Source organism: Pelecanus crispus, chromosome 6, assembly GCF_030463565.1.
Source record: "Pelecanus crispus isolate bPelCri1 chromosome 6, bPelCri1.pri, whole genome shotgun sequence".
NCBI lineage: Eukaryota > Metazoa > Chordata > Aves > Pelecaniformes > Pelecanidae > Pelecanus > Pelecanus crispus.
This window is the reverse complement of record NC_134648.1, coordinates 2,596,356-2,624,187: the sequence shown is the minus strand read 5'-3', so window position 1 is coordinate 2,624,187 and position 27,832 is coordinate 2,596,356. Positions and strand designations below refer to the sequence as shown.

At 69.8% G+C, this 27,832-nt stretch overlaps 1 protein-coding gene across 1 annotated transcript; it reads left to right on the top strand.

Moving 5' to 3' along the window:
- The first annotated feature begins 144 nt into the window (after positions 1-144).
- On the top strand, positions 145-27,753 carry ANKRD13D (ankyrin repeat domain 13D). Its single transcript, XM_075712570.1, is given in 18 exon segments — positions 145-234; positions 4,926-5,039; positions 5,041-5,062; positions 5,161-5,285; positions 5,652-5,697; positions 5,792-5,935; positions 7,489-7,678; positions 7,866-7,932; positions 8,010-8,091; positions 11,144-11,205; positions 11,312-11,442; positions 22,469-22,626; positions 22,709-22,791; positions 22,793-22,830; positions 26,228-26,267; positions 26,269-26,403; positions 26,506-26,585; positions 27,513-27,753. Coding segments are annotated over 18 exon segments (1,848 nt in total).
- Positions 27,754-27,832: the final 79 nt, after the last annotated feature.

The following is a 27,832-nucleotide window of genomic DNA, read 5'->3' as shown; positions in this document are numbered from 1 at the left end:
CGTGCCCGGTGCCGGCCCCGCCCCGCGCCGCCGCGCTGCGCCGCCGCCGCCGCCCCCGCGCGCGCAGCCATTGCGGGCAGGCCCGGCGCTGCGGCCCGTCCGCCCGCGCGCTGCCCGGCGCGGCCCCGGGGACATGGTGGCGGGATGGCCCGGCCCGCCGACACCTTCCCGCTGCACCGCCTGGTCTGGCACAACCGGCACCAGGCGCTGGACAGCGCCCTGCGCTCCGGCACGGTGGGCGCCGGCACCGGCACCGGCACCGGGCACGGCGGGGGGCACCCGCAGCCCCCCGCCAGCGGCGGGCAGCGGGGCCGGGAGCCCGGCACCGGGAGCTGCGGGGCGGGGGACCGGGGTGGGAGCGCAGCGGGGGCGGCGGGAGCAAGGGCGGGGGGGGGGCGGGGGGGGGGCGGGGAGAACGGGGGGGGACTGGGAGCACTGGGAGCGCTGGGGGGGAGCGGGAGCGCTGGGGGGCACTGGGAGCGCTGGGGGAGACTGGGAGGACTGGGAGCACTGGGAACACTGGGGGCTCAGGGACTGGGAGCGCTGGGGGAGACTGGGAGTACTGGGGGCACTGGGGGGGACTGGGAGCACTGGGAGCACTGGGGGCTCAGGGACTGGGAGCACTGGGGGGGAGCGGGAGTGCTGGGGGGCACTGGGAGCGCTGGGGGAGACTGGGAGTACTGGGGGCACTGGGGGGGACTGGGAGCACTGGGGGCTCAGGGACTGGGAGCACTGGGGGGGAGCGGGAGCGCTGGGGGGCACTGGGAGCGCTGGGGGAGCCTGGGAGTACTGGGGGCACTGGGGGGGACTGGGAGCACTGGGAGTGCTGGGGGGGAGCGGGAGTGCTGGGGGGCACTGGGAGCACTGGGGGAGACTGGGAGTACCGGGGGCAGTGGGGGGGACTGGGAGCACTGGGAGCTCAGGGACTGGGAGCACTGGGAGCACTGGGGGGGAGCAGGAGTGCTGGGGGGGACTGGGAGTGCTGGGGGAGACTGGGAGCGCTTTTGGGGACTGGGAGCACTGGGAGCATTGGGGGCTGAGGGACTGGGAGCGCTGGGGGGGAGCGGGAGTGCTGGGGGGCACTGGGAGCACTGGGGGAGACTGGGAGTACCAGGGGGACTGGGAGCACTGGGAGCACTGGGGGGGAGCGGGAGCGCTGGGGGGCACTGGGAGTGCTGGGGGGAGACTGGGAGTACCGGGAGGACTGGGAGCACTGGGAACACTGGGGGCTCAGGGACTGGGAGCACTGGGGGGGAGCAGGAGTGCTGGGGGGCACTGGGAGCACTGGGGGAGACTGGGAGTACCGGGGGCAGTGGGGGGGACTGGGAGCACTGGAAGCACTGGGGGCTCAGGGACTGGGAGCACTGGGGGGGAGCAGGAGTGCTGGGGGGCACTGGGAGCGCTGGGGGAGACTGGGAGCGCTTTTGGGGACTGGGAGCACTGGGAGCACTGGGGTGGAGTGGGAGTGCTGGGGGGCACTGGGAGCGCTGGGGGAGATTGGGAGTACTGGGGGCACTGGGGGGGACTGGGAGCACTGGGAGCACTGGGGGGGGAGCAGGAGCACTGGGGGAGACTGGGAGTACTGGGGGCACGGGGGGGGGAGCGGGAGCACTGGGGGGGAGCGGGAGCGCTGGGGGGGACTGGGAGCACCAGGAGCACTGGGAGTACCAGGAGCACTGGGAGCACTGGGGTGGAACGGAAGCACTGGGGGGGACTGGGAGCACTGGGGGCACTGGGAGGACTGGGGGCTCAGGGACCAGGAGCACTGGTGGGGAGCAGGAGCACTGGGGGGAACTGGGAGCACTGGGGGGGACTGGGAGCACTAGCGGAGGCTGGGGGCAATGGGAACTGGGACGACTGGGAGAACTGGTGGCACTGGGAGCACTGGACGTGCCTGGGAGCACTGGGCAGGACTGGGAGCACCGGGGAATGCTGGGGGCATGGGAGGCTGGGGGGGACTCGGGGAACTGGGAGCACTGGGGAGACTGGGGGCACTGGGAGGACTGCGGACACTGGGATGCCAGGGGACTGCAGCACCAGGGGCCTGGAAGCAACTGGGAGCACTGGGGTGGGAGGCACAGGGAGACCGGGGGCCCCACGGTACTGGGGCACAGGGGGCCGGGGGCACTGGGAAACTGGGGGCACTGGGAGCGCTGAGGGGGACTGTGGTGGCACTGGGACAGGGCTACTGGGATTAAAAGGGACTGGGAGCACTGGAGATAGAGGGGAACTGGGAGGACACTGGGGGCACTGGGCCTGGGACCACGGGGGGTGTGGGGATGGGAACATGGGGGGTGCGGGGATGGGGCACAGGGGGGTGCTGGGATGGGAGCACGGGGGGTGCGGGGATGGGAGCACGGGGGGTGCAGGGATGGGAGCACGGGGGGTGCAGGGATGGGGCACGGGGGGCGCTGGGATGGGAGCATGGGGGGTGCGGGGATGGGGCACGGGGGACACTGGGATGGGGCACGGGGGGTGCGGGGATGGGAGCACGGGGGGTGCAGGGATGGGGCACGGGGGGCGCTGGGATGGGGCACGGGGGGTGCAGGGATGGGAGCACGGGGGGTGCAGGGATGGGGCACGGGGGGCGCTGGGATGGGAGCACGGGGGGTGCAGGGATGGGGCACGGGGGGCGCTGGGATGGGGCACGGGGGGTGCGGGGATGGGGCACGGGGGGTGCGGGGATGGGAGCACGGGGGGTGCAGGGATGGGGCACGGGGGGCGCTGGGATGGGAGCACGGGGGGTGCGGGGATGGGGCACGGGGGACACTGGGATGGGGCACGGGGGGTGCGGGGATGGGAGCACGGGGGGGTGCAGGGATGGGGCACGGGGGGTGCTGGGATGGGGCACGGGGGGTGCAGGGATGGGAGCACGGGGGGTGCGGGGATGGGGCACGGGGGACACTGGGATGGGAGCACGGGGGGTGCGGGGATGGAGCACAGGGGTGCTGGGATGGGAGCACGGGGGGTGCGGGGATGGGGCACGGGGGGTGCAGGGATGGGAGCACGGGGGGTGCTGGGATGGGGCACGGGGGGTGCAGGGATGGGAGCACGGGGGGTGCAGGGATGGGGCACGGGGGGGCGCTGGGATGGGAGCACGGGGGGTGCAGGGATGGGGCACGGGGGGGCGCTGGGATGGGGCACGGGGGGTGCGGGGATGGGGCACGGGGGGGTGCGGGGATGGGAGCACGGGGGGTGCAGGGATGGGGCACGGGGGGCGCTGGGATGGGAGCACGGGGGGTGCGGGGATGGGGCACGGGGGACACTGGGATGGGGCACGGGGGGTGCGGGGATGGGAGCACGGGGGTGCAGGGATGGGGCACGGGGGGTGCTGGGATGGGGCACGGGGGGTGCAGGGATGGGAGCACGGGGGGTGCGGGGATGGGGCACGGGGGACACTGGGATGGGAGCACGGGGGGTGCGGGGATGGAGCACAGGGGTGCTGGGATGGGAGCACGGGGGGGTGCGGGGATGGGGCACGGGGGGTGCAGGGATGGGAGCACGGGGGGTGCTGGGATGGGGCACGGGGGGTGCAGGATGGGAGCACGGGGGGTGCAGGGATGGGGCACGGGGGCGCTGGGATGGGAGCACGGGGGGGTGCAGGGATGGGGCACGGGGGGCGCTGGGATGGGGCACGGGGGGTGCGGGGATGGGGCACGGGGGGTGCGGGGATGGGAGCATGGGGGGTGCGGGGATGGGGCACGGGGGGGTGCGGGGATGGGAGCACGGGGGGTGCAGGGATGGGGCACAGGGGTGCTGGGATGGGAGCACGGGGGGGTGCGGGGATGGGGCACGGGGGACACTGGATGGGAGCACGGGGGGTGCGGGGATGGGGCACGGGGGACACTGGGATGGGGCACGGGGGGTGCGGGGATGGGAGCACGGGGGGTGCAGGGATGGGGCACGGGGGGTGCAGGGATGGGGCACGGGGGGTGCGGGGATGGGGCACGGGGGGTGCGGGGATGGGAGCACGGGGGGTGCAGGGATGGGGCACGGGGGGCGCTTGGGATGGAGCACGGGGGGTGCAGGGATGGGGCACGGGGGGCGCTGGGATGGGGCACGGGGGGTGCGGGGATGGGAGCACGGGGGGTGCAGGGATGGGGGGCACGGGGGGCGCTGGGATGGGGCACGGGGGGCGCTGGGATGGGGCACGGGGGGTGCGGGGATGGGAGCACGGGGGGTGCAGGGATGGGGCACGGGGGGCGCTGGGATGGGAGCACGGGGGGTGCGGGGATGGGGCACGGGGGGTGCGGGGATGGGAGCACGGGGGGTGCAGGGATGGGGCACAGGGGTGCTGGGATGGGAGCACGGGGGGTGCGGGGATGGGGCACGGGGGACACTGGGATGGGAGCACGGGGGGTGCGGGGATGGGGCACGGGGGACACTGGGATGGGGCACGGGGGGGTGCTGGGATGGGAGCATGGGGGGTGCTGGGATGGGAGCATGGGGGGTGCGGGGATGGGGGCACGGGGGTGGTGCTGGGATGGGAGCACGGGGGGTGCAGGGATGGGCACAGGGGTGCTGGGATGGGAGCACGGGGGGTGCGGGGATGGGGCACGGGGGACACTGGGATGGGAGCACGGGGGGGTGCGGGGATGGGGCACGGGGGACACTGGGATGGGGCACGGGGGGTGCTGGGATGGGAGCATGGGGGGTGCTGGGATGGGAGCATGGGGGGTGCGGGGATGGGGCACGGGGGGTGCGGGGATGGGAGCACGGGGTCACTGGGGGCACTGGGGGCACTGGGCACGGGTACCCTGGGGGGCCAGGAATGGGTGCAGGGGCTGGGGACCGGAGGGGGCCGGGGGGCTGGGGCGCAGCCCCGGGGTGCCAGGGCGGGGCCGGGGGCTGTGCCGGACCGGGGGGCACCGGGGGGTGGCCGGGGCACCCCAGGCTGGCGGGGGTGACCCCGCCTGTCCCCGCAGCACGACGTGGAGCTGACGGACCCCCGGGGCCGGACCCCGCTGGAGCTGGCCGTGTCGCTGGGTCACCTGGAGTCGGTGCGGGTGCTGCTGCGGCACAACGCCAACGTGGGCCGGAGAGAACGCCAACGGCTGGACGGGTACGCGGGCACGGGGGTCTTCCTCCGCCGCGTCGGGGCACCGGGGCGGGGGCGCGGGTGCTTGGCGGTGCCCCGGCTGAGGGTGCCCCGTGCCCCAGTGCTACAGGAGGCGGTGAGCACGGGGGACCCCGAAATGGTGCAGCTGGTGCTCCAGTACCGCGACTACCAACGGGCGACGCGGCGGCTCGCCGGCATCCCGGAGCTGCTCAGCAAACTGCGCCGGGTATGAGCGGGTGGTGGGTGGGCACCCTCCAGCAACTGGGGTCCCACCGGGCTGGGGGTCGGGGGGGGGGGGGGGGGCAGAGGGGAGCCCCTGGACCCCCCCAAGTCTCCCCCAGGACCCCCAAGTCTCCCCAGGACCCCCGTCTCCTCCACGATCCTGCTTTTTCCACGGGGACCCCCTGCTTATCCTTCCCTGCTGTGCCCCCACCCAACACCCCGCTCTCCCAGCTCACCCTGATCCCCACCCGGGACCCCAGTAGGGACCCCCATCCCTGCCCCCAACGCTCCCCATCTCCCCAGGGACCCCCCACTCCTCCAGCCCCGCCATATCCCCTGGCTGCTCCGTCACCCCCCTCATCTCTTCCAGGCATCCGACTTCTACGTGGAGATGAAGTGGGAGTTCACCAGCTGGGGTGAGCGGAGCCGGGGGGTGGGGGGGGGGCCTGCGGGTGCCGGATGGGTGCCCCCGCCGTCGCCGTGCCGCTGACGGGGCGCGGGTGCCCGCAGTGCCGCTGGTCTCCAAGGTTTGCCCCAGCGACGTCTACCGCGTCTGGAAGCGGGGCGAGAGCCTGCGGGTGGACACCACGCTGCTGGGCTTCGAGCACATGACGTGGCAGCGCGGCCGCCGCAGCTACATCTTCAAGGGGGAAGGTCAGCTCCCGCCGGACACCCCCGGGACCCCAAATACCCTCAGGGACCCCCCAAATACCCTCAGGGACCCTCAAATATCATCACAGACCCCCAAATACCCTCAGGGACCCTCAAATATCGTCACAGACCCCCAAATACCCTCAGGGACCCCCAGATACCCTCAGGGACCCTCAAATACAATCAGAGACCCCCAAATACCCTCAGGGACCCCCAAATATTGTCAGAGACCCCCAAATATTGTCAGAGACCCTCAAATATCCTCAGAGACCCCCAAATACCCTCAGGGACCCCAAGATACAATCAGGGACCCCCAAATACCCTCAGGAACCCCAAATATCATCAGGGACCCTCAAATATCATCAGAGACCCCCAAATATTGTCAGAGACCCTCAAATATCCTCAGAGACGCCCAAATACCCTCAGGGACCCCAAGATACAATCAGGGACCCTCAAATATCATCAGAGACCCCCAAATATTGTCAGAGACCCTCAAATACCCTCAGGGACCCTCAAATATCATCAGAGACCCCCAAATACCCTCAGGGACCCCCAAATACCCTCAGGGACCCTCAAATATCATCAGAGACCCCCAAATATTGTCAGAGACCCTCAAATATCCTCAGAGATGCCCAAATACCCTCAGGGACCCCAAGATACAATCAGGGACCCTCAAATATCATCAGAGACCCCCAAATACCCTCAGGGACCCTCAAATATCATCAGAGACCCCCAAATATTGTCAGAGACCCTCAAATATCGTTAGAGACCCCGAAATACCCTCAGGACCCCCAAATACCCTCAGGGACCCCCAAATATCGTCAGAGACCCTCAAATATCCTCAGAGACCCCCAAGATACAATCAGGGACCCCCAAATACCCTCAGGGACCCTCCAGTGACCCTGGGGATCCCCCCCAGACCCCCTGCACTACAAATATTCCCCCATAAGGGACCCCACATCCCCTATAGGGACCCTCTGGGGACCCCAGTTCCCCCTCCCGGCAGCGCCGGGGGTCCGCCTCGGCCCCCACCCGTACCAGGGACATCGGTTCCCTGCAGGGTCCCCCAATTCCCCAGCGGAACCCCCAAAGCCCCCCCCCCCCCCCTCCCTGGCTACCCCTGAGATGCAGCGACCCCCAGGCCGGGGGGTGTCGGGGTGCCGGGGGTGCCGGGGGGGGCGGCGGCGACCCCCAGGCCGGGGGGTGCCGGGGTGCCGGGGGGGGTGGCGGCGGCGACCCCCAGGCCGTGGGGGTGTCGGGGGTGCCAGGGGGGGGCGGCGGCGACCACCAGGCCGGGGGGTGTCGGGGGTGCCGGGGGGGGGCGGGGCGGGTTGGGACCCCCAGGCCGGGGGGTGTCGGGGTGCCAGGGGGGGCGGCGGCGACCACCAGGCCGGGGGGTGTCGGGGGTGCCAGGGGGGGCGGCGGCGACCCCCAGGCCGGGGGGTGTCGGGGTGCCGGGGTGCCGGGGGGGGGGCGGCGGCGACCACCAGGCCGGGGGGTGTCGGGGGTGCCGGGGGGGGGCGGCGGCGGGCGCTGACCCCCGTGCCCGTGCACAGAGGAAGGGGCGGTGGTGATGGAGGTGGACCACGACAAGCAGGTGGTCTACACGGAGACCTTGGCCTTGGCCTTGCACGAGCCCGACCTGCTGCTGGCGGCCATGCAGCCCTCGGAGGAGCACGTGGCCGGGCGGCTGACGTCCCCCATCGTCTCCACGCACCTCGACACCCGGAACATCGCCTTCGAGCGGTGGGCTGCCACCCCGGCGAGGGCGCTGGGAGGGGGGGGGGGGCTGGCGGGGGAACGTGGCGGACCCCGGCGTGGTTTGGGGTGGGGGAGCGGGAAGGGGGCCGCGGAGGGGAAGGAGACGCTTGTGCGAGCGGGCGGGGGGCTCCCCCGGCGGGGGGCTGACGCCTGTCCCCCCACGCCTCCCCAGGAACAAATCCGGGATCTGGGGCTGGCGCTCGGAGAAGATGGAGGTGGTCAGCGGCTACGAGGCCAAGGTGGGCATGGCTAGGGGGACGGGGAGGGGGGAACCCCCTCCCGGTGCGCGGTGGGGACCGATCCTGTCCCCCGGCAGGTGTACAGCGCCAGCAACGTGGAGCTGGTCACCAAGACGAGGACGGAGCACCTCTCCGACCAGGACAAGTCACGCAGCAAAGGTGACAGCCCCGTCAGCCAATCAGGGAGCCTGTCCAGGGTGGGGACACGCCCCCCCCCCCTCCTGGTGCAAGGCCCGCCCCCTAGTGCAAGGCCCGCCCCCAGCCTGCGTGGGAGGCGTGTCAGGCGTTGGGTGGCACGTGGGGTGGCGGGTGTGACCGTGTCAGGCGTGGGAGGGCGTGTGGGTGTGACCCGTCAGGCGTGGGACAGCGTGGGTGCTGGGTGTCACCTGTCAGGCGTGGGACACTGTGTGGGGTGTGACCCGTCAGGCGTGGGACAGCGTGGGTGCTGGGTGTCACCTGTCAGGTGTGGGACACTGTGTGGGGTGTCACCTGTCAGGCGTGGGACAGCGTGGATTCTGGGTGTCACCTGTCAGGCGTGGGACACTGTGTGGGGTGTGACCCGTCAGGTGTGGGACAGCGTGGGTGCTGGGTGTGTCCCATCAGGTGTGGGACACTGTGTGGGGTGTCACCTGTCAGGCATGGGACAGCGTGTGTGCTGGGTGTGACCCGTCAGGTGTGGGACACTGTGTGGGGTGTGACCCGTCAGGTGTGGGACAGCGTGGGTGCTGGGTGGGACACTGTGTGGGGTGTGACCCGTCAGGTGTGGGACAGCGTGGGTGCTGGGTGTCACCTGTCAGGCATGGGACAGCGTGTGTGCTGGGTGTCACCTGTCAGGTGTGGGACACTGTGTGGGGTGTGACCCGTCAGGTGTGGGACAGCGTGGGTGCTGGGTGTCACCTGTCAGGTGTGGGACACTGTGTGGGGGTGTGGACCCGTCAGGTGTGGGACAGCGTGGGTGCTGGGTGTTCACCTGTCAGGCGTGGGACAGCGTGGGTGCTGGGTGGGACACTGTGTGGGGTGTGACCCGTCAGGCGTGGGACAGCATGGGTGCTGGGTGTGTCCCATCAGGTGTGGGACACTGTGTGGGGTGTGACCCGTCAGGTGTGGGACAGCGTGGGTGCTGGGTGTCACCTGTCAGGCGTGGGACACTGTGTGGGGTGTGACCCGTCAGGCGTGGGACAGCGTGGGTGCTGGGTGTGTCCCATCAGGTGTGGGACACTGTGTGGGGTGTCACCTGTCAGGCATGGGACAGCGTGTGTGCTGGGTGTCACCTGTCAGGCGTGGGACACTGTGTGGGGTGTGACCCATCAGGTGTGGGACACCGTGGGTGCTGGGTGTCACCTGTCAGGTGTGGGACACTGTGTGGGGTGTGACCCGTCAGGCGTGGGACACCGTGGGTGCTGGGTGTCACCTGTCAGGCGTGGGACAGCGTGGGTGCTGGGTGGGACACTGTGTGGGGGTGTGACCCGTCAGGCGTGGGACAGCGTGGGGTGCTGGGTGTGTCCCATCAGGTGTGGGACACTGTGTGGGGTGTCACCTGTCAGGCATGGGACAGCGTGTGTGCTGGGTGTCACCTGTCAGGCATGGGACAGCATGGGTGCTGGGTGGGACACTGTGTGGGGGTGTCACCTGTCAGGCGTGGGACAGCGTGGGTGCTGGGTGTCACCTGTCAGGCATGGGACACTGTGGGTGCTGGGTGTCAGCTGTCAGGCGTGGGACAGCATGGGTGCTGGGTGTCACCTGTCAGGCATGGGACACTGTGGGTGCTGGGTGTCAGCTGTCAGGCGTGGGACAGCGTGGGTGCTGGGTGTCACCTGTCAGGCGTGGGACAGCGTGGGTGCTGGGTGTGACCCATCAGGTGTGGGACACACTGGGTGTCACCTGTCAGGCGTGGGACACCGTGTGTGCTGGGTGTCACTCGTCAGGCGTGGGACAGCGTGGGTGCTGGGTGGGACACTGTGTGGGGTGTGACCCATCAGGCGTGGGACACAGTGGGTGTCACCTGTCAGGCGTGGGACACCGTGGGTGCTGGTTGTCACCTGTCAGGCATGGGACGACATGTGGGGTGTGACCGTGTCAGGCGTGGGACACACTGGGTGTCACCTGCCAGGGGTGGGATAGTGTGGGTGCTGGATGTGACCGTGTCAGGTGTGGGACACCGTGGGTGCTGGGTGGGACACTGTGTGGGGTGTGACCCGTCAGGCGTGGGACAGCGTGGGTGCTGGGTGTGACCCATCAGGTGTGGGACAGACCGGGTGTCACCTGTCAGGTGTGGGACACTGTGGACACTGGGTGTGAACCACCATGTGTGGGACAGTGTGGGGGGTGTGACCCATCAGGTGTAGGGCCCCACAGGTGTGGGGTGTGACCCGTGAGGCGTGGGGCCCATGGCAAGTTGTGACCTGTCAGGTTTGGGACAGCATGGATGCTGGGTGTGACCCGTCAGGCGTGAGACACCGTGGGTGCTGGGTGTGACCCATCAGGTGTGGGACACACTGGGTGTCACCTGTCAGGTGTGGGATGGCATGTGGGGTGTGACCCATCAGGTGTGGGACAGCGTGTGGAGTGTCACCTGTAAGGTGTGGAACACCATGGGTGGTGGGTGTCACCTGCCAGGCATGGGACAGCATGTGGGTGTGACCCATCAGGAGTGGGACACCGTGGGTGCTGGGTGTTACCTGTCAGGCGTGGGACACTGTGTGGGGTGTCACCTGTCAGGTGTGGGACACCGTGGGTGCTGGGTGTGACCCATCAGGTGTGGGACAGCATGGGTGCTGGGTGTGACCCATCAGGTGTGGGACAGCATGGGTGCTGGGTGTGACCCGTCAGGTGTGGGACAGTGTGGGTGGTGGGTATGACCTGTCAGGCGTGGGACAGTGTGTGGGGTGTGACCCGTCAGGTGTGGGACACCGTGGGTGCTGGGTGTCACCTGTCAGGCGTGGGACAGCATGTGGGGTGTCACCCATCAGGCGTGGGACAGCGTGTGGGGTGTGACCCGTCAGGCGTGGGGCCCATGGCAGGTTGTGACCTGTCAGGTTGGGGACACCGTGGGTGCTGGGTGTGAGCCGTCAGGCATGGGGCACTGTGTGGAGTGTCACCGTCCGGCGTGGCACCCCACGCGGGGCGCGAGCCGTGACAGCGCGGGCAGCCGTGGGGGTGCCGTGCCCCCTGCCCACGCTGCACCCCACACCTCCCCTCTCTCCCCACCCAGGCTCCAAGACACCCTTCCACTCCTTCCTGGGCATCGCGCAGCAGCACGGCACCCACAACGGGGTGAGCGCCGGGGCGCGGGGGGTCCCCCCCCCGGGGGCTGGGGTGCACCCACCCCGGTGCTGGGGGTCCCCGGCGGCGGGGCTGAGCGGTGCCGGTGCCGCCGCAGGCGCCCGTGCTGCAGGCCGCCAGCCCCACCAACCCCACCGCCATCACCCCCGAGGAGTACTTCGACCCCCACTTCGACCTGGAGACCCGCAACATCGGGCGCCCCATCGAGATGTCCAGCAAGGTGCAGAGGTGAGGCCACCACCCCGGGGTGGCGGGGGCCCGGGGGCGCGGTGCCGGCACGGCGGGGACCCGATGCAGGGCGAGGACGTGGCGCCGGGGGTTGGGACCCATGGGGGTGGTGACGGGGGTCCCAGGGGATGTGGCACTGGGTGTCAGAACCCACGGGGGTGGTGATGGGGTCCCCAGGGACGTGGCACCAGAGGTAGGGACCCATGGGGGTGGTGATGGGGTCCCAGGGGACGTGGCACTGGGTTTTGGGACCCCTGGGGGTGGTGACGGGGTCCCTGGAGACTTGGCACTGGGTTTTGGGACCCCTGGGGGTGGTGACGGGGGTCCCCGGGGACGTGGCACCAGAGGTAGGGACCCATGGGGGTGGTGATGGGGTCCCAGGGGACGTGGCACTGGGTTTTGGGACCCCTGGGGGTGGTGACGGGGTCCCTGGAGACTTGGCACTGGGTTTTGGGACCCCTGGGGGTGGTGATGGGGTCCCCAGGGACGTGGCACTGGGTGTCAGAACCCACAGCGGTGGTGACGGGTTCCATGGAGACTTGGCACTGGGTTTTGGGACCCCTGGGGGTGGTGACGGGGTCCCTGGAGACTTGGCACTGGGTTTTGGGACCCCTGGGGGTGGTGACGGGGTCCCCGGGGACGTGGCACTGGGTGTCGGGACCCATGGAGGTGGTGATGGGGTCCCCAGGGACGTGGCACCAGAGGTAGGGACCCATGGGGGTGGTGATGGGGTCCCAGGGGACGTGGCACTGGGTTTTGGGACCCCTGGGGGTGGTGACAGGTTCCATGGAGACTTGGCACTGGGTTTTGGGACCCCTGGGGGTGGTGATGGGGTCCCCGGGGACATGGCACTGGGTGTCAGAACCCACAGCGGTGGTGACGGGTTCCATGGAGACTTGGCACTGGGTTTTGGGACCCCTGGGGGTGGTGACGGGGTCCCTGGAGACTTGGCACTGGGTTTTGGGACCCCTGGGGGTGGTGACGGGGTCCCCGGGGACGTGGCACTGGGTGTCGGGACCCATGGAGGTGGTGATGGGGTCCCCAGGGACGTGGCACCAGAGGTAGGGACCCATGGGGGTGGTGATGGGGTCCCAGGGGACGTGGCACTGGGTTTTGGGACCCCTGGGGGTGGTGACGGGGTCCCTGGAGACTTGGCACTGGGTTTTGGGACCCCTGGGGGTGGTGATGGGGTCCCCAGGGACGTGGCACCAGAGGTAGGGACCCCTGGGGGTGGTGATGGGGGTCCCAGGGGACGTGGCACTGGGTGTCAGAACCCATGGGGGTGGTGATGGGTCCCAGGGGACGTGGCACTGGGTTTTGGGACCCCTGGGGGTGGTGACGGGGGTCCCTGGAGACTTGGCACTGGGTTTTGGGACCCCTGGGGGTGGTGATGGGGTCCCCAGGGACGTGGCACCAGAGGTAGGGACCCATGGGGGTGGTGATGGGGGTCCCAGGGGACGTGGCCACTGGGTTTTGGGACCCCTGGGGGTGGTGACGGGTTCCATGGAGACTTGGCACTGGGTTTTGGGACCCCTGGGGGTGGTGATGGGGTCCCCGGGGACGTGGCACTGGGTGTCAGAACCCACAGCGGTGGTGACGGGTTCCATGGAGACTTGGCACTGGGTTTTGGGACCCCTGGGGTGGTGACAGGGTCCCCGGGGACGTGACACTGGGTGTCAGGACCCACGGGGGTGGTGACAGGGTCCCAGGGGATGTGGTACTGGGTGTCGGGACCCACGGGGGTGATGACAGGGTCCCAGGGGAAATGGCACTGGGTCTTCAGGACCCACGGGAGTGGCGAGGGGGTCCCAGGGGACGTGGCACTGGGTGTCGGGACCACGGGGGGTGGTGACGGGGTCCCCGGGGACATGGCATTGGGTTTTGGGACCCACGGGGGTGGTGACGGCGTCCCTGGGATGTGGCACCGGGGTGGCAGGGCACCTGTGTAGGTGGTGACACAGTCCTGGGGACGTGGCACTGGGCGTCGGGACCCATGGAGGTGGTGACGGAGGTCCCAGGGGATGTGGCACTGGGGTGTCGGGACCCACGGGGGGTGATGACAGGGTCCCAGGGGAAATGGCACTGGGGCGATGGGTCCAGGGGACGTGGCACTGGGTGTCAGGATGCACAGGGGGTAGTGAGGGGGTCCCAGGGGACGTGGCACTGGGTGTCGGGGACCACGGGTGGTGGCGATGGGGTCCCAGGGACGTGGCACTGGGTGTCAGGATGCACAGGGGTAGTGAGGGGGTCCCAGGGGACGTGGCACTGGGGGTGTCGGGACCCACGGGGGGGTGGCGATGGGGGTCCCAGAGGACGTGGCACTGGGTGTCAGGATGCACAGGGGTAGTGAGGGGGTCCCAGGGGACGTGGCACTGGGTGTCGGGACCCACGGGGGTGGCGATGGGGTCCCAGGGACGTGGCACCAGAGGTAGGGACCCATGGGGGTGGTGATGGGGTCCCAGGGGACGTGGCACTGGGTTTTGGGACCCCTGGGGGTGGTGACAGGTTCCATGGAGACTTGGCACTGGGTTTTGGGACCCCTGGGGGTGGTGACGGGGGTCCAGGGGATGTGGCACTGGGTGGTCAGAACCCACGGGGGTGGTGATGGGGTCCCCAGGGACGTGGCACCAGAGGTAGGGACCCATGGGGGTGGTGATGGGGTCCCAGGGGACGTGGCACTGGGGTTTTGGGACCCCTGGGGGTGGTGACGGGGTCCCTGGAGACTTGGCACTGGGTTTTGGGACCCCTGGGGGGTGGTGACGGGGTCCCCCGGGGACGTGGCACTGGGTGTCGGGACCCCATGGAGGGTGGTGATGGGGGTCCCCAGGGACGTGGCACCAGAGGTAGGGACCCATGGGGGTGGTGATGGGGTCCCAGGACGTGGCACTGGGTTTTGGGACCCCTGGGGGTGGTGACAGGTTCCATGGAGACTTGGCACTGGGTTTTGGGACCCCTGGGGGGTGGTGATGGGGTCCCCGGGGACATGGCACTGGGGTGTCAGAACCCACAGCGGTGGTGACGGGTTCCATGGAGACTTGGCACTGGGTTTTGGGACCCCTGGGGGTGGTGACGGGGTCCCTGGAGACTTGGCACTGGGTTTTGGGACCCCCTGGGGGTGGTGACGGGGGTCCCCGGGGACGTGGCACTGGGTGTCGGGACCCATGGAGGTGGGTGATGGGGTCCCCAGGGGACGTGGCACCAGAGGTAGGGACCCATGGGGGTGGTGATGGGGTCCCAGGGGACGTGGCACTGGGTTTTGGGACCCCTGGGGGTGGTGACGGGGGTCCCTGGAGACTTGGCACTGGGTTTTGGGACCCCTGGGGGTGGTGATGGGGTCCCCCAGGGACGTGGCACCAGAGGTAGGGACCCCTGGGGGTGGTGATGGGGTCCCAGGGGACGTGGCACTGGGTGTCAGAACCCATGGGGGTGGTGATGGGGGTCCCAGGGGACGTGGCACTGGGTTTTGGGACCCCTGGGGGTGGTGACGGGGTCCCTGGAGACTTGGCACTGGGGTTTTGGGACCCCTGGGGGTGGTGATGGGGGTCCCCAGGGACGTGGCACCAGAGGTAGGGACCCATGGGGGTGGTGATGGGGGTCCCAGGGGACGTGGCACTGGGTTTTGGGACCCCTGGGGGGTGGTGACGGGGTCCCTGGAGACTTGGCACTGGGTTTTGGGACCCTGGGGGTGGTGATGGGGTCCCCGGGGGGACGTGGCACTGGGTGTCAGAACCCACAGCGGTGGTGACGGGTTCCATGGAGACTTGGCACTGGGTTTTGGGACCCCTGGGGGTGGTGACAGGGTCCCCGGGGACGTGACACTGGGTGTCAGGACCCACGGGGGTGGTGACAGGGTCCCAGGGGATGTGGTACTGGGTGTCGGGACCCACGGGGGTGATGACAGGGTCCCAGGGGAAATGGCACTGGGTCTTCAGGACCCACGGGAGTGGCGAGGGGGTCCCAGGGGACGTGGCACTGGGGTGTCGGGACCCACGGGGGTGGTGACGGGGTCCCCGGGGACATGGCATTGGGTTTTGGGACCCACGGGGGTGGTGACGGCGTCCTGGGATGTGGCACCGGGGTGGCAGGGGCACCTGTGTAGGTGGTGACACAGTCCTGGGGACGTGGCACTGGGCGTCGGGACCCATGGGAGGTGGTGACGGAGTCCCAGGGGATGTGGCACTGGGTGTCGGGACCCACGGGGGTGATGACAGGGTCCAGGGGAAATGGCACTGGGTCTTCAGGACCCATGGGGGGTGGCGATGGGTCCCAGGGGACGTGGCACGGGTGTCAGGATGCACAGGGGTAGTGAGGGGGTCCCAGGGGACGTGGCACTGGGTGTCGGGACCACGGGGGTGGCGATGGGGTCCCAGGGGACGTGGCACTGGGTGTCAGGATGCACAGGGGTAGTGAGGGGGTCCCCAGGGGACGTGGCACTGGGTTCGGGACCCACGGGGGTGGCGATGGGGTCCCAGAGGACGTGGCACTGGGTGTCAGGATGCACAGGGGTAGTGAGGGGGTCCCAGGGGACGTGGCACTGGGTGTCGGGACCCACGGGGGGGTGGCGATGGGGTCCCCAGGGACGTGCACCAGAGGTAGGGACCCATGGGGGTGGTGATGGGGTCCCAGGGGACGTGGCACTGGGTTTTGGGACCCCTGGGGGGTGGTGACAGGTTCCATGGAGACTTGGCACTGGGTTTTGGGACCCCTGGGGGTGGTGACGGGGTCCCAGGGGATGTGGCACTGGGTGTCAGAACCCACGGGGGTGGTGATGGGGTCCCCAGGGACGTGGCACCAGAGGTAGGGACCCATGGGGGTGGTGATGGGGTCCCAGGGGACGTGGCACTGGGTTTTGGGACCCCTGGGGGTGGTGACGGGGTCCCTGGAGACTTGGCACTGGGTTTTGGGACCCCTGGGGGTGGTGACGGGGTCCCCGGGGACGTGGCACTGGGTGTCGGGACCCATGGAGGTGGTGATGGGGTCCCCAGGGACGTGGCACCAGAGGTAGGGACCCATGGGGGTGGTGATGGGGTCCCAGGGGACGTGGCACTGGGTTCTGGGACCCCTGGGGGTGGTGACGGGGTCCCCGGGGACGTGGCACTGGGTGTCGGGACCCATGGAGGTGGTGATGGGGTCCCCAGGGACGTGGCACCAGAGGTAGGGACCCATGGGGGTGGTGATGGGGGTCCCAGGGGACGTGGCACTGGGTTTTGGGACCCCTGGGGGTGGTGACGGGGTCCCTGGAGACTTGGCACTGGGTTTTGGGACCCCTGGGGGTGGTGACGGGGTCCCTGGAGACTTGGCACTGGGTTTTGGGACCCCTGGGGGTGGTGATGGGGTCCCCAGGGACGTGGCACCAGAGGTAGGGACCCATGGGGGTGGTGATGGGGTCCCAGGGGACGTGGCACTGGGTTTTGGGACCCCTGGGGGTGGTGACGGGGTCCCTGGAGACTTGGCACTGGGTTTTGGGACCCCTGGGGGTGGTGATGGGGTCCCCAGGGACGTGGCACTGGGTGTCAGAACCCACAGCGGTGGTGACGGGTTCCATGGAGACTTGGCACTGGGTTTTGGGACCCCTGGGGGTGGTGACGGGGTCCCTGGAGACTTGGCACTGGGTTTTGGGGACCCCTGGGGGTGGTGACGGGGTCCCCGGGGACGTGGCACTGGGTGTCGGGACCCATGGAGGTGGTGATGGGGTCCCCAGGGACGTGGCACCAGGGGTAGGGACCCATGGGGGTGGTGATGGGGTCCCAGGGGACGTGGCACTGGGTTTTGGGACCCCTGGGGGTGGTGACAGGTTCCATGGAGACTTGGCACTGGGTTTTGGGACCCCTGGGGGTGGTGATGGGGTCCCCGGGGACATGGCACTGGGTGTCAGAACCCACAGCGGTGGTGACGGGTTCCATGGAGACTTGGCACTGGGTTTTGGGACCCCTGGGGGTGGTGACGGGGTCCCTGGAGACTTGGCACTGGGTTTTGGGACCCCTGGGGGTGGTGACGGGGTCCCCGGGGACGTGGCACTGGGTGTCGGGACCCATGGAGGTGGTGATGGGGTCCCCAGGGACGTGGCACCAGAGGTAGGGACCCATGGGGGTGGTGATGGGGTCCCAGGGGACGTGGCACTGGGTTTTGGGACCCCTGGGGGTGGTGACGGGGTCCCTGGAGACTTGGCACTGGGTTTTGGGACCCCTGGGGGTGGTGATGGGGTCCCCAGGGACGTGGCACCAGAGGTAGGGACCCCTGGGGGTGGTGATGGGGGTCCCAGGGGACGTGGCACTGGGTGTCAGAACCCATGGGGGTGGTGATGGGGTCCCAGGGGACGTGGCACTGGGTTTTGGGACCCCTGGGGGTGGTGACGGGGTCCCTGGAGACTTGGCACTGGGTTTTGGGACCCCTGGGGGTGGTGATGGGGTCCCCAGGGACGTGGCACCAGAGGTAGGGACCCATGGGGGTGGTGATGGGGTCCCAGGGGACGTGGCACTGGGTTTTGGGACCCCTGGGGGTGGTGACGGGTTCCATGGAGACTTGGCACTGGGTTTTGGGACCCCTGGGGGTGGTGATGGGGTCCCCGGGGACGTGGCACTGGGTGTCAGAACCCACAGCGGTGGTGACGGGTTCCATGGAGACTTGGCACTGGGTTTTGGGACCCCTGGGGGTGGTGACAGGGTCCCCGGGGACGTGACACTGGGTGTCAGGACCCACGGGGGTGGTGACAGGGTCCCAGGGGATGTGGTACTGGGTGTCGGGACCCACGGGGGTGATGACAGGGTCCCAGGGGAAATGGCACTGGGTCTTCAGGACCCACGGGAGTGGCGAGGGGGGTCCCAGGGGACGTGGCACTGGGTGTCGGGACCCACGGGGGTGGTGACGGGGTCCCCGGGGACATGGCATTGGGTTTTGGGACCCACGGGGGTGGTGACGGCGTCCCTGGGATGTGGCACCGGGGTGGCAGGGCACCTGTGTAGGTGGTGACACAGTCCTGGGGACGTGGCACTGGGCGTCGGGACCCATGGAGGTGGTGACGGAGTCCCAGGGGATGTGGCACTGGGTGTCGGGACCCACGGGGGTGATGACAGGGTCCCAGGGGAAATGGCACTGGGTCTTCAGGACCCATGGGGGTGGCGATGGGTCCCAGGGGACGTGGCACTGGGTGTCAGGATGCACAGGGGTAGTGAGGGGGGTCCCAGGGGACGTGGCACTGGGTGTCGGGACCCACGGGGGGTGGCGATGGGGTCCCAGGGGACGTGGCACTGGGTGTCAGGATGCACAGGGGTAGTGAGGGGGTCCCAGGGGACGTGGCACTGGGTGTCGGGACCCACGGGGGTGGCGATGGGGTCCCAGAGGACGTGGCACTGGGTGTCAGGATGCACAGGGGTAGTGAGGGGGTCCCAGGGGACGTGGCACTGGGTGTCGGGACCCACGGGGGGTGGCGATGGGGTCCCCAGGGACGTGGCACCAGAGGTAGGGACCCATGGGGGTGGTGATGGGGTCCCAGGGGACGTGGCACTGGGTTTTGGGACCCCTGGGGGTGGTGACAGGTTCCATGGAGACTTGGCACTGGGTTTTGGGACCCCTGGGGGTGGTGACGGGGTCCCAGGGGATGTGGCACTGGGTGTCAGAACCCACGGGGGTGGTGATGGGGTCCCCAGGGACGTGGCACCAGAGGTAGGGACCCATGGGGGTGGTGATGGGGTCCCAGGGGACGTGGCACTGGGTTTTGGGACCCCTGGGGGTGGTGACGGGGGTCCCTGGAGACTTGGCACTGGGTTTTGGGACCCCTGGGGGTGGTGACGGGGTCCCCGGGGACGTGGCACTGGGTGTCGGGACCCATGGAGGTGGTGATGGGGTCCCCAGGGACGTGGCACCAGAGGTAGGGACCCATGGGGGTGGTGATGGGGTCCCAGGGGACGTGGCACTGGGTTCTGGGACCCCTGGGGGGTGGTGACGGGGTCCCCGGGGACGTGGCACTGGGTGTCGGGACCCATGGAGGTGGTGATGGGGTCCCCAGGGACGTGGCACCAGAGGTAGGGACCCATGGGGGTGGTGATGGGGTCCCAGGGGACGTGGCACTGGGTTTTGGGACCCCTGGGGGTGGTGACGGGGTCCCTGGAGACTTGGCACTGGGTTTTGGGACCCCTGGGGGTGGTGACGGGGTCCCTGGAGACTTGGCACTGGGTTTTGGGACCCCTGGGGGTGGTGATGGGGTCCCCAGGGACGTGGCACCAGAGGTAGGGACCCATGGGGGTGGTGATGGGGTCCCAGGGGACGTGGCACTGGGTTTTGGGACCCCTGGGGGTGGTGACGGGGTCCCTGGAGACTTGGCACTGGGTTTTGGGACCCCTGGGGGTGGTGATGGGGTCCCCAGGGACGTGGCACTGGGTGTCAGAACCCACAGCGGTGGTGACGGGTTCCATGGAGACTTGGCACTGGGTTTTGGGACCCCTGGGGGTGGTGACGGGGTCCCTGGAGACTTGGCACTGGGTTTTGGGACCCCTGGGGGTGGTGACGGGGTCCCCGGGGACGTGGCACTGGGTGTCGGGACCCATGGAGGTGGTGATGGGGTCCCCAGGGACGTGGCACCAGGGGTAGGGACCCATGGGGGTGGTGATGGGGTCCCAGGGGACGTGGCACTGGGTTTTGGGACCCCTGGGGGTGGTGACAGGTTCCATGGAGACTTGGCACTGGGTTTTGGGACCCCTGGGGGTGGTGATGGGGTCCCCGGGGACATGGCACTGGGTGTCAGAACCCACAGCGGTGGTGACGGGTTCCATGGAGACTTGGCACTGGGTTTTGGGACCCCTGGGGGTGGTGACGGGGTCCCTGGAGACTTGGCACTGGGTTTTGGGACCCCTGGGGGTGGTGACGGGGTCCCCGGGGACGTGGCACTGGGTGTCGGGACCCATGGAGGTGGTGATGGGGTCCCCAGGGACGTGGCACCAGAGGTAGGGACCCATGGGGGTGGTGATGGGGTCCCAGGGGACGTGGCACTGGGTTTTGGGACCCCTGGGGGTGGTGACGGGGTCCCTGGAGACTTGGCACTGGGTTTTGGGACCCCTGGGGGTGGTGATGGGGTCCCCAGGGACGTGGCACCAGAGGTAGGGACCCCTGGGGGTGGTGATGGGGTCCCAGGGGACGTGGCACTGGGTGTCAGAACCCATGGGGGTGGTGATGGGGTCCCAGGGGACGTGGCACTGGGTTTTGGGACCCCTGGGGGTGGTGACGGGGTCCCTGGAGACTTGGCACTGGGTTTTGGGACCCCTGGGGGTGGTGATGGGGTCCCCAGGGACGTGGCACCAGAGGTAGGGACCCATGGGGGTGGTGATGGGGTCCCAGGGGACGTGGCACTGGGTTTTGGGACCCCTGGGGGTGGTGACGGGTTCCATGGAGACTTGGCACTGGGTTTTTGGGACCCCTGGGGGTGGTGATGGGGTCCCCGGGGACGTGGCACTGGGTGTCAGAACCCACAGCGGTGGTGACGGGTTCCATGGAGACTTGGCACTGGGTTTTGGGACCCCTGGGGGTGGTGACAGGGTCCCCGGGGACGTGACACTGGGTGTCAGGACCCACGGGGGTGGTGACAGGGTCCCAGGGGATGTGGTACTGGGTGTCGGGACCCACGGGGGTGATGACAGGGTCCCAGGGGAAATGGCACTGGGTCTTCAGGACCCACGGGAGTGGCGAGGGGGGTCCCAGGGGACGTGGCACTGGGTGTCGGGACCCACGGGGGTGGTGACGGGGTCCCCGGGGACATGGCATTGGGTTTTGGGACCCACAGGGGTGGTGACGGCATCCCTGGGATGTGGCACCGGGGTGGCAGGGCACCTGTGTAGGTGGTGACACAGTCCTGGGGACGTGGCACTGGGCGTCGGGACCCATGGAGGTGGTGACGGAGTCCCAGGGGATGTGGCACTGGGTGTCGGGACCCACGGGGGTGATGACAGGGTCCCAGGGGAAATGGCACTGGGTCTTCAGGACCCATGGGGGGTGGCGATGGGTCCCAGGGGACGTGGCACTGGGTGTCAGGATGCACAGGGGTAGTGAGGGGGTCCCAGGGGACGTGGCACTGGGTGTCGGGACCCACGGGGGGTGGCGATGGGGTCCCAGGGGACGTGGCACTGGGTGTCAGGATGCACAGGGGTAGTGAGGGGGGTCCCAGGGGACGTGGCACTGGGTGTCGGGACCCACGGGGGTGGCGATGGGGTCCCAGAGGACGTGGCACTGGGTGTCAGGATGCACAGGGGTAGTGAGGGGGTCCCAGGGGACGTGGCACTGGGTGTCGGGACCCACGGGGGGTGGCGATGGGGTCCCAGGGGACGTGGCACTGGGTGTCAGGATGCACAGGGGTAGTGAGGGGGTCCCAGGGGACGTGGCACTGGGTGTTGGGACCCACGGGGGGTGGCGATGGGGTCCCAGAGGACGTGGCACTGGGTGTCAGGATGCACAGGGGTAGTGAGGGGGTCCCAGGGGACGTGGCACTGGGTGTCAGGACCCATGGGGGGTGGCGATGGGGTCCCAGAGGACGTGGCACTGGGTGTCAGGATGCACAGGGGTAGTGAGGGGGTCCCAGGGGACGTGGCACTGGGTGTTGGGACCCACGGGGGGTGGCGATGGGGTCCCAGGGGACGTGGCACTGGGGTGTCAGGATGCACAGGGGTAGTGAGGGGGTCCCAGGGGACGTGGCACTGGGTGTCAGGACCCACGGGGGTGGCGCGGGGGTCCCAGAGGACGTGGCAGTGGGTGTCAGGACGCACAGGGGTGGCGTTGGGGTCACAGGGGATGTGGCAGTGGGTGTCAGGCCCCACGGGGGTGGTGACGGGGTCCCTGGGATATGGCACCAGAGTGGCAGGGCACCTGTGTAGGTGGTGACGGGGTCCCCGGGGACATGGCACTGGGTTTTGGGACCCACAGAGGTGGCGATGGGGTCCCAGGGGACGTGGCAGTGGGTGTCAGGCCCCACGCGGGCGATGACGGGGTCCCCGTGGCCGTGGCGCCGGTGGGGCGCCCGTGCCGACGCCGCTGCCCCGGGCAGGTTCAAGGCGACGCTGTGGCTGTGCGAGCAGCACCCGCTGTCGCTGGCGGAGCAGGTGACGCCCATCATCGACCTCATGGCCATCTCCAACGCCCACTTCGCCAAGCTGCGCGACTTCATCACCCTCAAGCTGCCTCCCGGCTTCCCCGTCAAGATCGGTGAGGGCGTGGCGGGGCGTGGCAGGGGTGTGGCAGGGGCGGGGGCTATCCCAGGGCGGGGCACTGACCCCTGTACCCCCAGAGATCCCCCTCTTCCACGTGCTCAACGCCCGCATCACCTTCAGCAACCTCTGCGGGTGCGACCAGCCGCTGGGCTCCGTGCGGGGTGTGCGCCCCTGCCCACCCCCCCGGCACCCAGCCCCCCCGGCACCCAGCCCCCCAGCCCCAGAGGTGAGCCGGGGGGCCCCGGGGGCACGTGTGGCCGGGGGGATGCCGTGGGGTGGGGGGTGCCCCACGGCTGGGGGTCTCCGGGGGGGTTACGGGTGATGCCAGGGGTCTGTGGGTGCTGGGCACTGGGGGGGATCGCTGGGCGTTGGGTGCTGCCGGGTGCCTGGGCGCGGGGGGGTGGGTGCCACCGGGCTGCCCGTGGGCACGGGGCGATGGGTGCTGTGGGGCCAGGGCTGGGGGGTGGCAGGGCCCGTGGGCCTTCCGTGGGCGCAGGGTGGCGTGGCCGTGGGTGGGTGCAGGGTGCGGTGGGGTGATTGGTGGCACGGGGTACCCGTGGTCGCAGGGTGCCGTGGGGTGCCGTGGGTGCAGGGTGCCGTGGGATGCTGTGGGCTGCTGTGGGCGCAGGGTGCTCTGGGGTGCCGTGGGATGCTATGGGATGCCACGGGGTGCCGTGGGGTGCTGTGGGATGCTGTGGGATGCCATGGAGTACCATGGGGTGCTGTGGGGTGCCGTGGGGTGCTCTGGGGTGCCGTGGGATGGCGTGGGACACCACAGGGTGCCATGGGTGCAGGGTGCTGTGGGACACCGTGGGATGGCGTGGGGTGCTGTGGGGTGTCATGGGATGCTCTGGGGTGCTGTGGGATGCCATGGGGTGCTGTGGGGTGTCATGGGATGCTCTGGGGTGCTGTAGGATGCCATGGGGTGCTGTGGGGTGTCGTGGGATGCCATGGGGTGCTGTGGGATGCCATGGGGTGCTGTGGGGTGTCGTGGGATGCTCTGGGGTGCTGTGGGATGCCATGGGGTGCTGTGGGGTGTCGTGGGATGCTCTGGGGTGCTGTGGGATGCCATGGGGTGCTGTGGGGTGTCATGGGATGCTGTGGGGTGCTCTGGGATGCCATGGGGTGCTGTGGGCGCAGGGTGCTGCAGGATGCTGTGGGGTGCCATAGCATGCTCTGGGTGCCGGGGGATGCCGCAGGGTGCCCTGGGCGCAGGGTGCTGTGGGATGCTGTGGGGTGTTCTGGGGTACTGTGAGGTGCCGTGGGACGCTGCAGGGTGCCGTGGGACGCCGTGGGATGCCATGGGGTGCCGCATGGTGCCGTGGGATGCTGTGGGGTGTTCTGGGGTGCCATGGGATGCCATGGGGTGTTCTGGGGTGCCGCAGGGTGCCGTGGGATGCCATGGGGTGCCATGTGGTGCTGTGGGCACAGGTTGCCTTGGGGTGCTGTGGGGTGTTCTGGGGTACTGCGGGGTGCCGTGGGACACCGCAGGGTGCTGTGGGATGCCGTGGGATGCTGTGGGCACAGGGTGCCATGGGGTGCCGTGGGATGCTGTGGGGTGTTCTGGGGTACTGTGAGGAGCCGTGGGATGCCGCAGGGTGCCGTGGGATGCCATGGGGTGCCGTGGGATGGCACGGGGTGCCGTGGGGTGCCATGGCGTGCCGTGGGATGTCATGGGATGCTGTGGGATGGTGCAGGGTGCTGTGGGATGCCGTGGGATGCCATGGGATGCTGTGGGATGGCACAGGGTGCCATGGGGTGCCATGGGATGGCGCGGGGTGCCATGGGGTGCCATGGGATGCTGTGGGATGGCGCAGGGTGCCGTGGGATGGTGTGGGATGGCGCGGGGTGCCATGGGGTGCCGTGGGATGGCACGGGGTGCCGTGGGATGCCATGGGATGCTGTGGGATGGCGCAGGGTGCCATGGGATGGCGCGGGGGTGCCATGGGGTGCCGTGGGATGCCATGGGATGCTGTGGGATGGCGCAGGGTGCTGTGGGATGCCATGGGATGCTGTGGGATGGCGCAGGGTGCCATGGGGTGCCGTGGGATGGCGCGGGGTGCCATGGGATGCCATGGGATGCTGTGGGATGGCGCAGGGTGCCGTGGGATGGTGTGGGATGGTGCGGGGTGCCGTGGGATGCCATGGGGTGCTGTGGGATGCCGTGGGATGCCATGGGGTGCCGTGGGATGCCATGGGGTGCCGTGGGATGGCACGGGGTGCCGTGGGGTGCCTTGGGGTGCCGTGGGATGCCATGGGATGCTGTGGGATGGTGCAGGGTGCTGTGGGATGCCGTGGGATGCCATGGGATGCTGTGGGATGGCACAGGGTGCCATGGGGTGCCATGGGATGGCGCGGGGGTGCCATGGGGTGCCATGGGATGCTGTGGGATGGCGCAGGGTGCCGTGGGATGGTGTGGGATGGCGCGGGGTGCCATGGGGTGCCGTGGGATGGCACGGGGTGCCGTGGGATGCCATGGGATGCTGTGGGATGGCGCAGGGTGCCATGGGATGGCGCGGGGTGCCATGGGGTGCCGTGGGATGCCATGGGATGCTGTGGGATGGCGCAGGGTGCTGTGGGATGCCGTGGGATGCCATGGGGTGCCGTGGGATGGCGCAGGGTGCCATGGGGTGCCGTGGGATGGCGCAGGGTGCCATGGGGTGCCGTGGGATGGCGCGGGGTGCCATGGGATGCCATGGGGTGCCGTGGGATGGCACGGGGTGCCGTGGGGTGCCATGGGGTGCCGTGGGATGCCATGGGATGCTGTGGGATGGTGCAGGGTGCTGTGGGATGCCGTGGGATGCCATGGGATGCTGTGGGATGGCACAGGGTGCCATGGGGTGCCATGGGATGGCGCGGGGTGCCATGGGGTGCCATGGGATGCTGTGGGATGGCGCAGGGTGCCGTGGGATGGTGTGGGATGGCGCGGGGTGCCATGGGGTGCCGTGGGATGGCACGGGGTGCCGTGGGATGCCATGGGATGCTGTGGGATGGCGCAGGGTGCCATGGGATGGCGCGGGGTGCCATGGGGTGCCGTGGGATGCCATGGGATGCTGTGGGATGGCGCAGGGTGCTGTGGGATGCCATGGGGTGCCATGGGATGGCGCAGGGTGCCTTGGGGTGCCGTGGGATGGCGCGGGGTGCCATGGGGTGCCGTGGGATGGCGCGGGGTGCCATGGGATGCCATGGGATGCTGTGGGATGGCGCAGGGTGCCGTGGGATGCCGTGGGATGGTGCAGGGTGCCGTGGGATGCCATGGGATGCCGTGGGATGGCACAGGGTGCTGTGGGATGCCGTGGGATGCCATGGGGTGCCGTGGGATGGCGCAGGGTGCCATGGGGTGCCGTGGGATGCCATGGGATGCTGTGGGATGGCGCAGGGTGCTGTGGGATGCCGTGGGATGCCATGGGATGCTGTGGGATGGCACAGGGTGCCATGGGGTGCCATGGGATGGCGCGGGGTGCCATGGGATGCTGTGGGATGGCGCAGGGTGCCGTGGGATGGTGTGGGATGGCGCGGGGTGCCATGGGGTGCCGTGGGATGCTGTGGGATGGCGCGGGGTGCCGCGGGGCGCTCAGGGTGCCCCCCCGGGCGGTGGGCGCGGCAGGCTGGCCCTTCCCGTGCGAGGTGGAGGCGGGGGGTGTTCGAGGTGCCGGCGGGGTACACGGTGCTGGGCGCGGGGCGCAGCGAGCCCCTGCGGGACGAGGACGACGACCTGCTGCAGTTCGCCATCCAGCAGAGCCTGCTCGACGCCGGCACCGAGACCGACCAGGTGGGACCCCCCCGGCCCCGCCCCGGGCTGGCCCCGCCCCTCCTGCGGGACAGGCCCCGCCCCCCCGCCTTGGCCCCGCCCCTCAGCCCCGCCCCCCCGCAGGTGACCATTTGGGAGGCGCTGACCAACACGCGCCCCGGCGCCGAGCCCCCCCCCTACGACGAGGAGCTGCAGCTGGAGCGGTGAGGCCCCGCCCACGGGGGGCGGGGCATGAGACGGCACCGCCCACAGGGGGCGGGGCGTGGGCCTGGGGGCGGGGCCGAGGCGGGGCCCGAGAGGTGGCAGAGGGGCGGGGCTGGGGGCCCTGGGGGTGTGGCCCGGGGGCGGGGCTTCTTGGGTTAGGGGCGGGGCTTACGGGGTTTGGGCGGGGCTTCCTGATTTGGGGGAGGGGCTTATTGGGTTGGGCGGGGCTTCCTGATTTAGGGGAGGGGCTTATTGGGTTGGGGCGGGGCTTCCTGAGTTGGGGAGGGGCTTCTTGGGTTAGGGGCGGGGCTTATTGGATTGGGCGGGGCTTCCTGAGTTGGGGGAGGGGCTTATTGGGTTGGGGCGGGGCTTCCTGAGTTGGGGAGGGGCTTCTTGGGTTAGGGGCGGGGCTTATTGGGTTGGGCAGGGCTTCCTGAGTTGGGGGAGGGGCTTATTGGGTTGGGGCGGGGCTTCCTGAGTTAGGGGAGGGGCTTCTTGGGTTAGGGGAGGGGCTTCTTGGTTTAGGGGCCTGTCTTACTGGGTTAGGGGAGGGGCTTACTGGTTTGGGGTGGGGCTTCTTGTGTTTGGGGTGGGGCTTCCTGAGTTAGGGGAGGGGCTTCTTGGGTTAGGGGCGGGGCTTCCTGAGTTAGGGGTCGGTCTTACTGGGTTAGGGGAGGGGCTTACTGGGTTGGGGCGGGGCTTCCCATGTTGGGGCGGGGCTTATTGGGTTATGGACAGGGCTTCCCGAGTTATGGGCGGGGCTTCCTGGTTTAGGGGGGCGTGGCTTCCCCCTCACTGGAGGGTGTGGGCAACATGGGCGGGGGCTAAGCGCGGATGTGGGCGTGGCTAGCAGATGGGCGGGGCCTGCGGCGTGAGGTGGGCGGGGCCTCGGCGAGGGGGCGTGGCCACAGCGCCTGTCCCCGCAGGGCGCTGCAGGAGAGCATGCTGCTGCAGGCCGGCCCCAGCGCCGACCCCCCGGCAGCCGGGACCCCCCCCGGGGCGGGCGGCGGCAGCCCCCCGGTGCCCCCCGGTTACGGCAGCTTCGCGGAGCAGCTGCGGCTGGCCATGGCGCTGTCGGAGCGGGAGCAGGAGGAGCGGGAACGGCGGCGGCGCGAGGAAGACGAGGAGCTCCAGCGCATCCTGCGCCTCTCCCTCACCGACAAGTAGCCCCGGGGTGCTCCGCACGGGGACAGGGACACCCCCCCCGGGGACACCCCCCCCCGGGGACACCCCCACCCGGGGACAC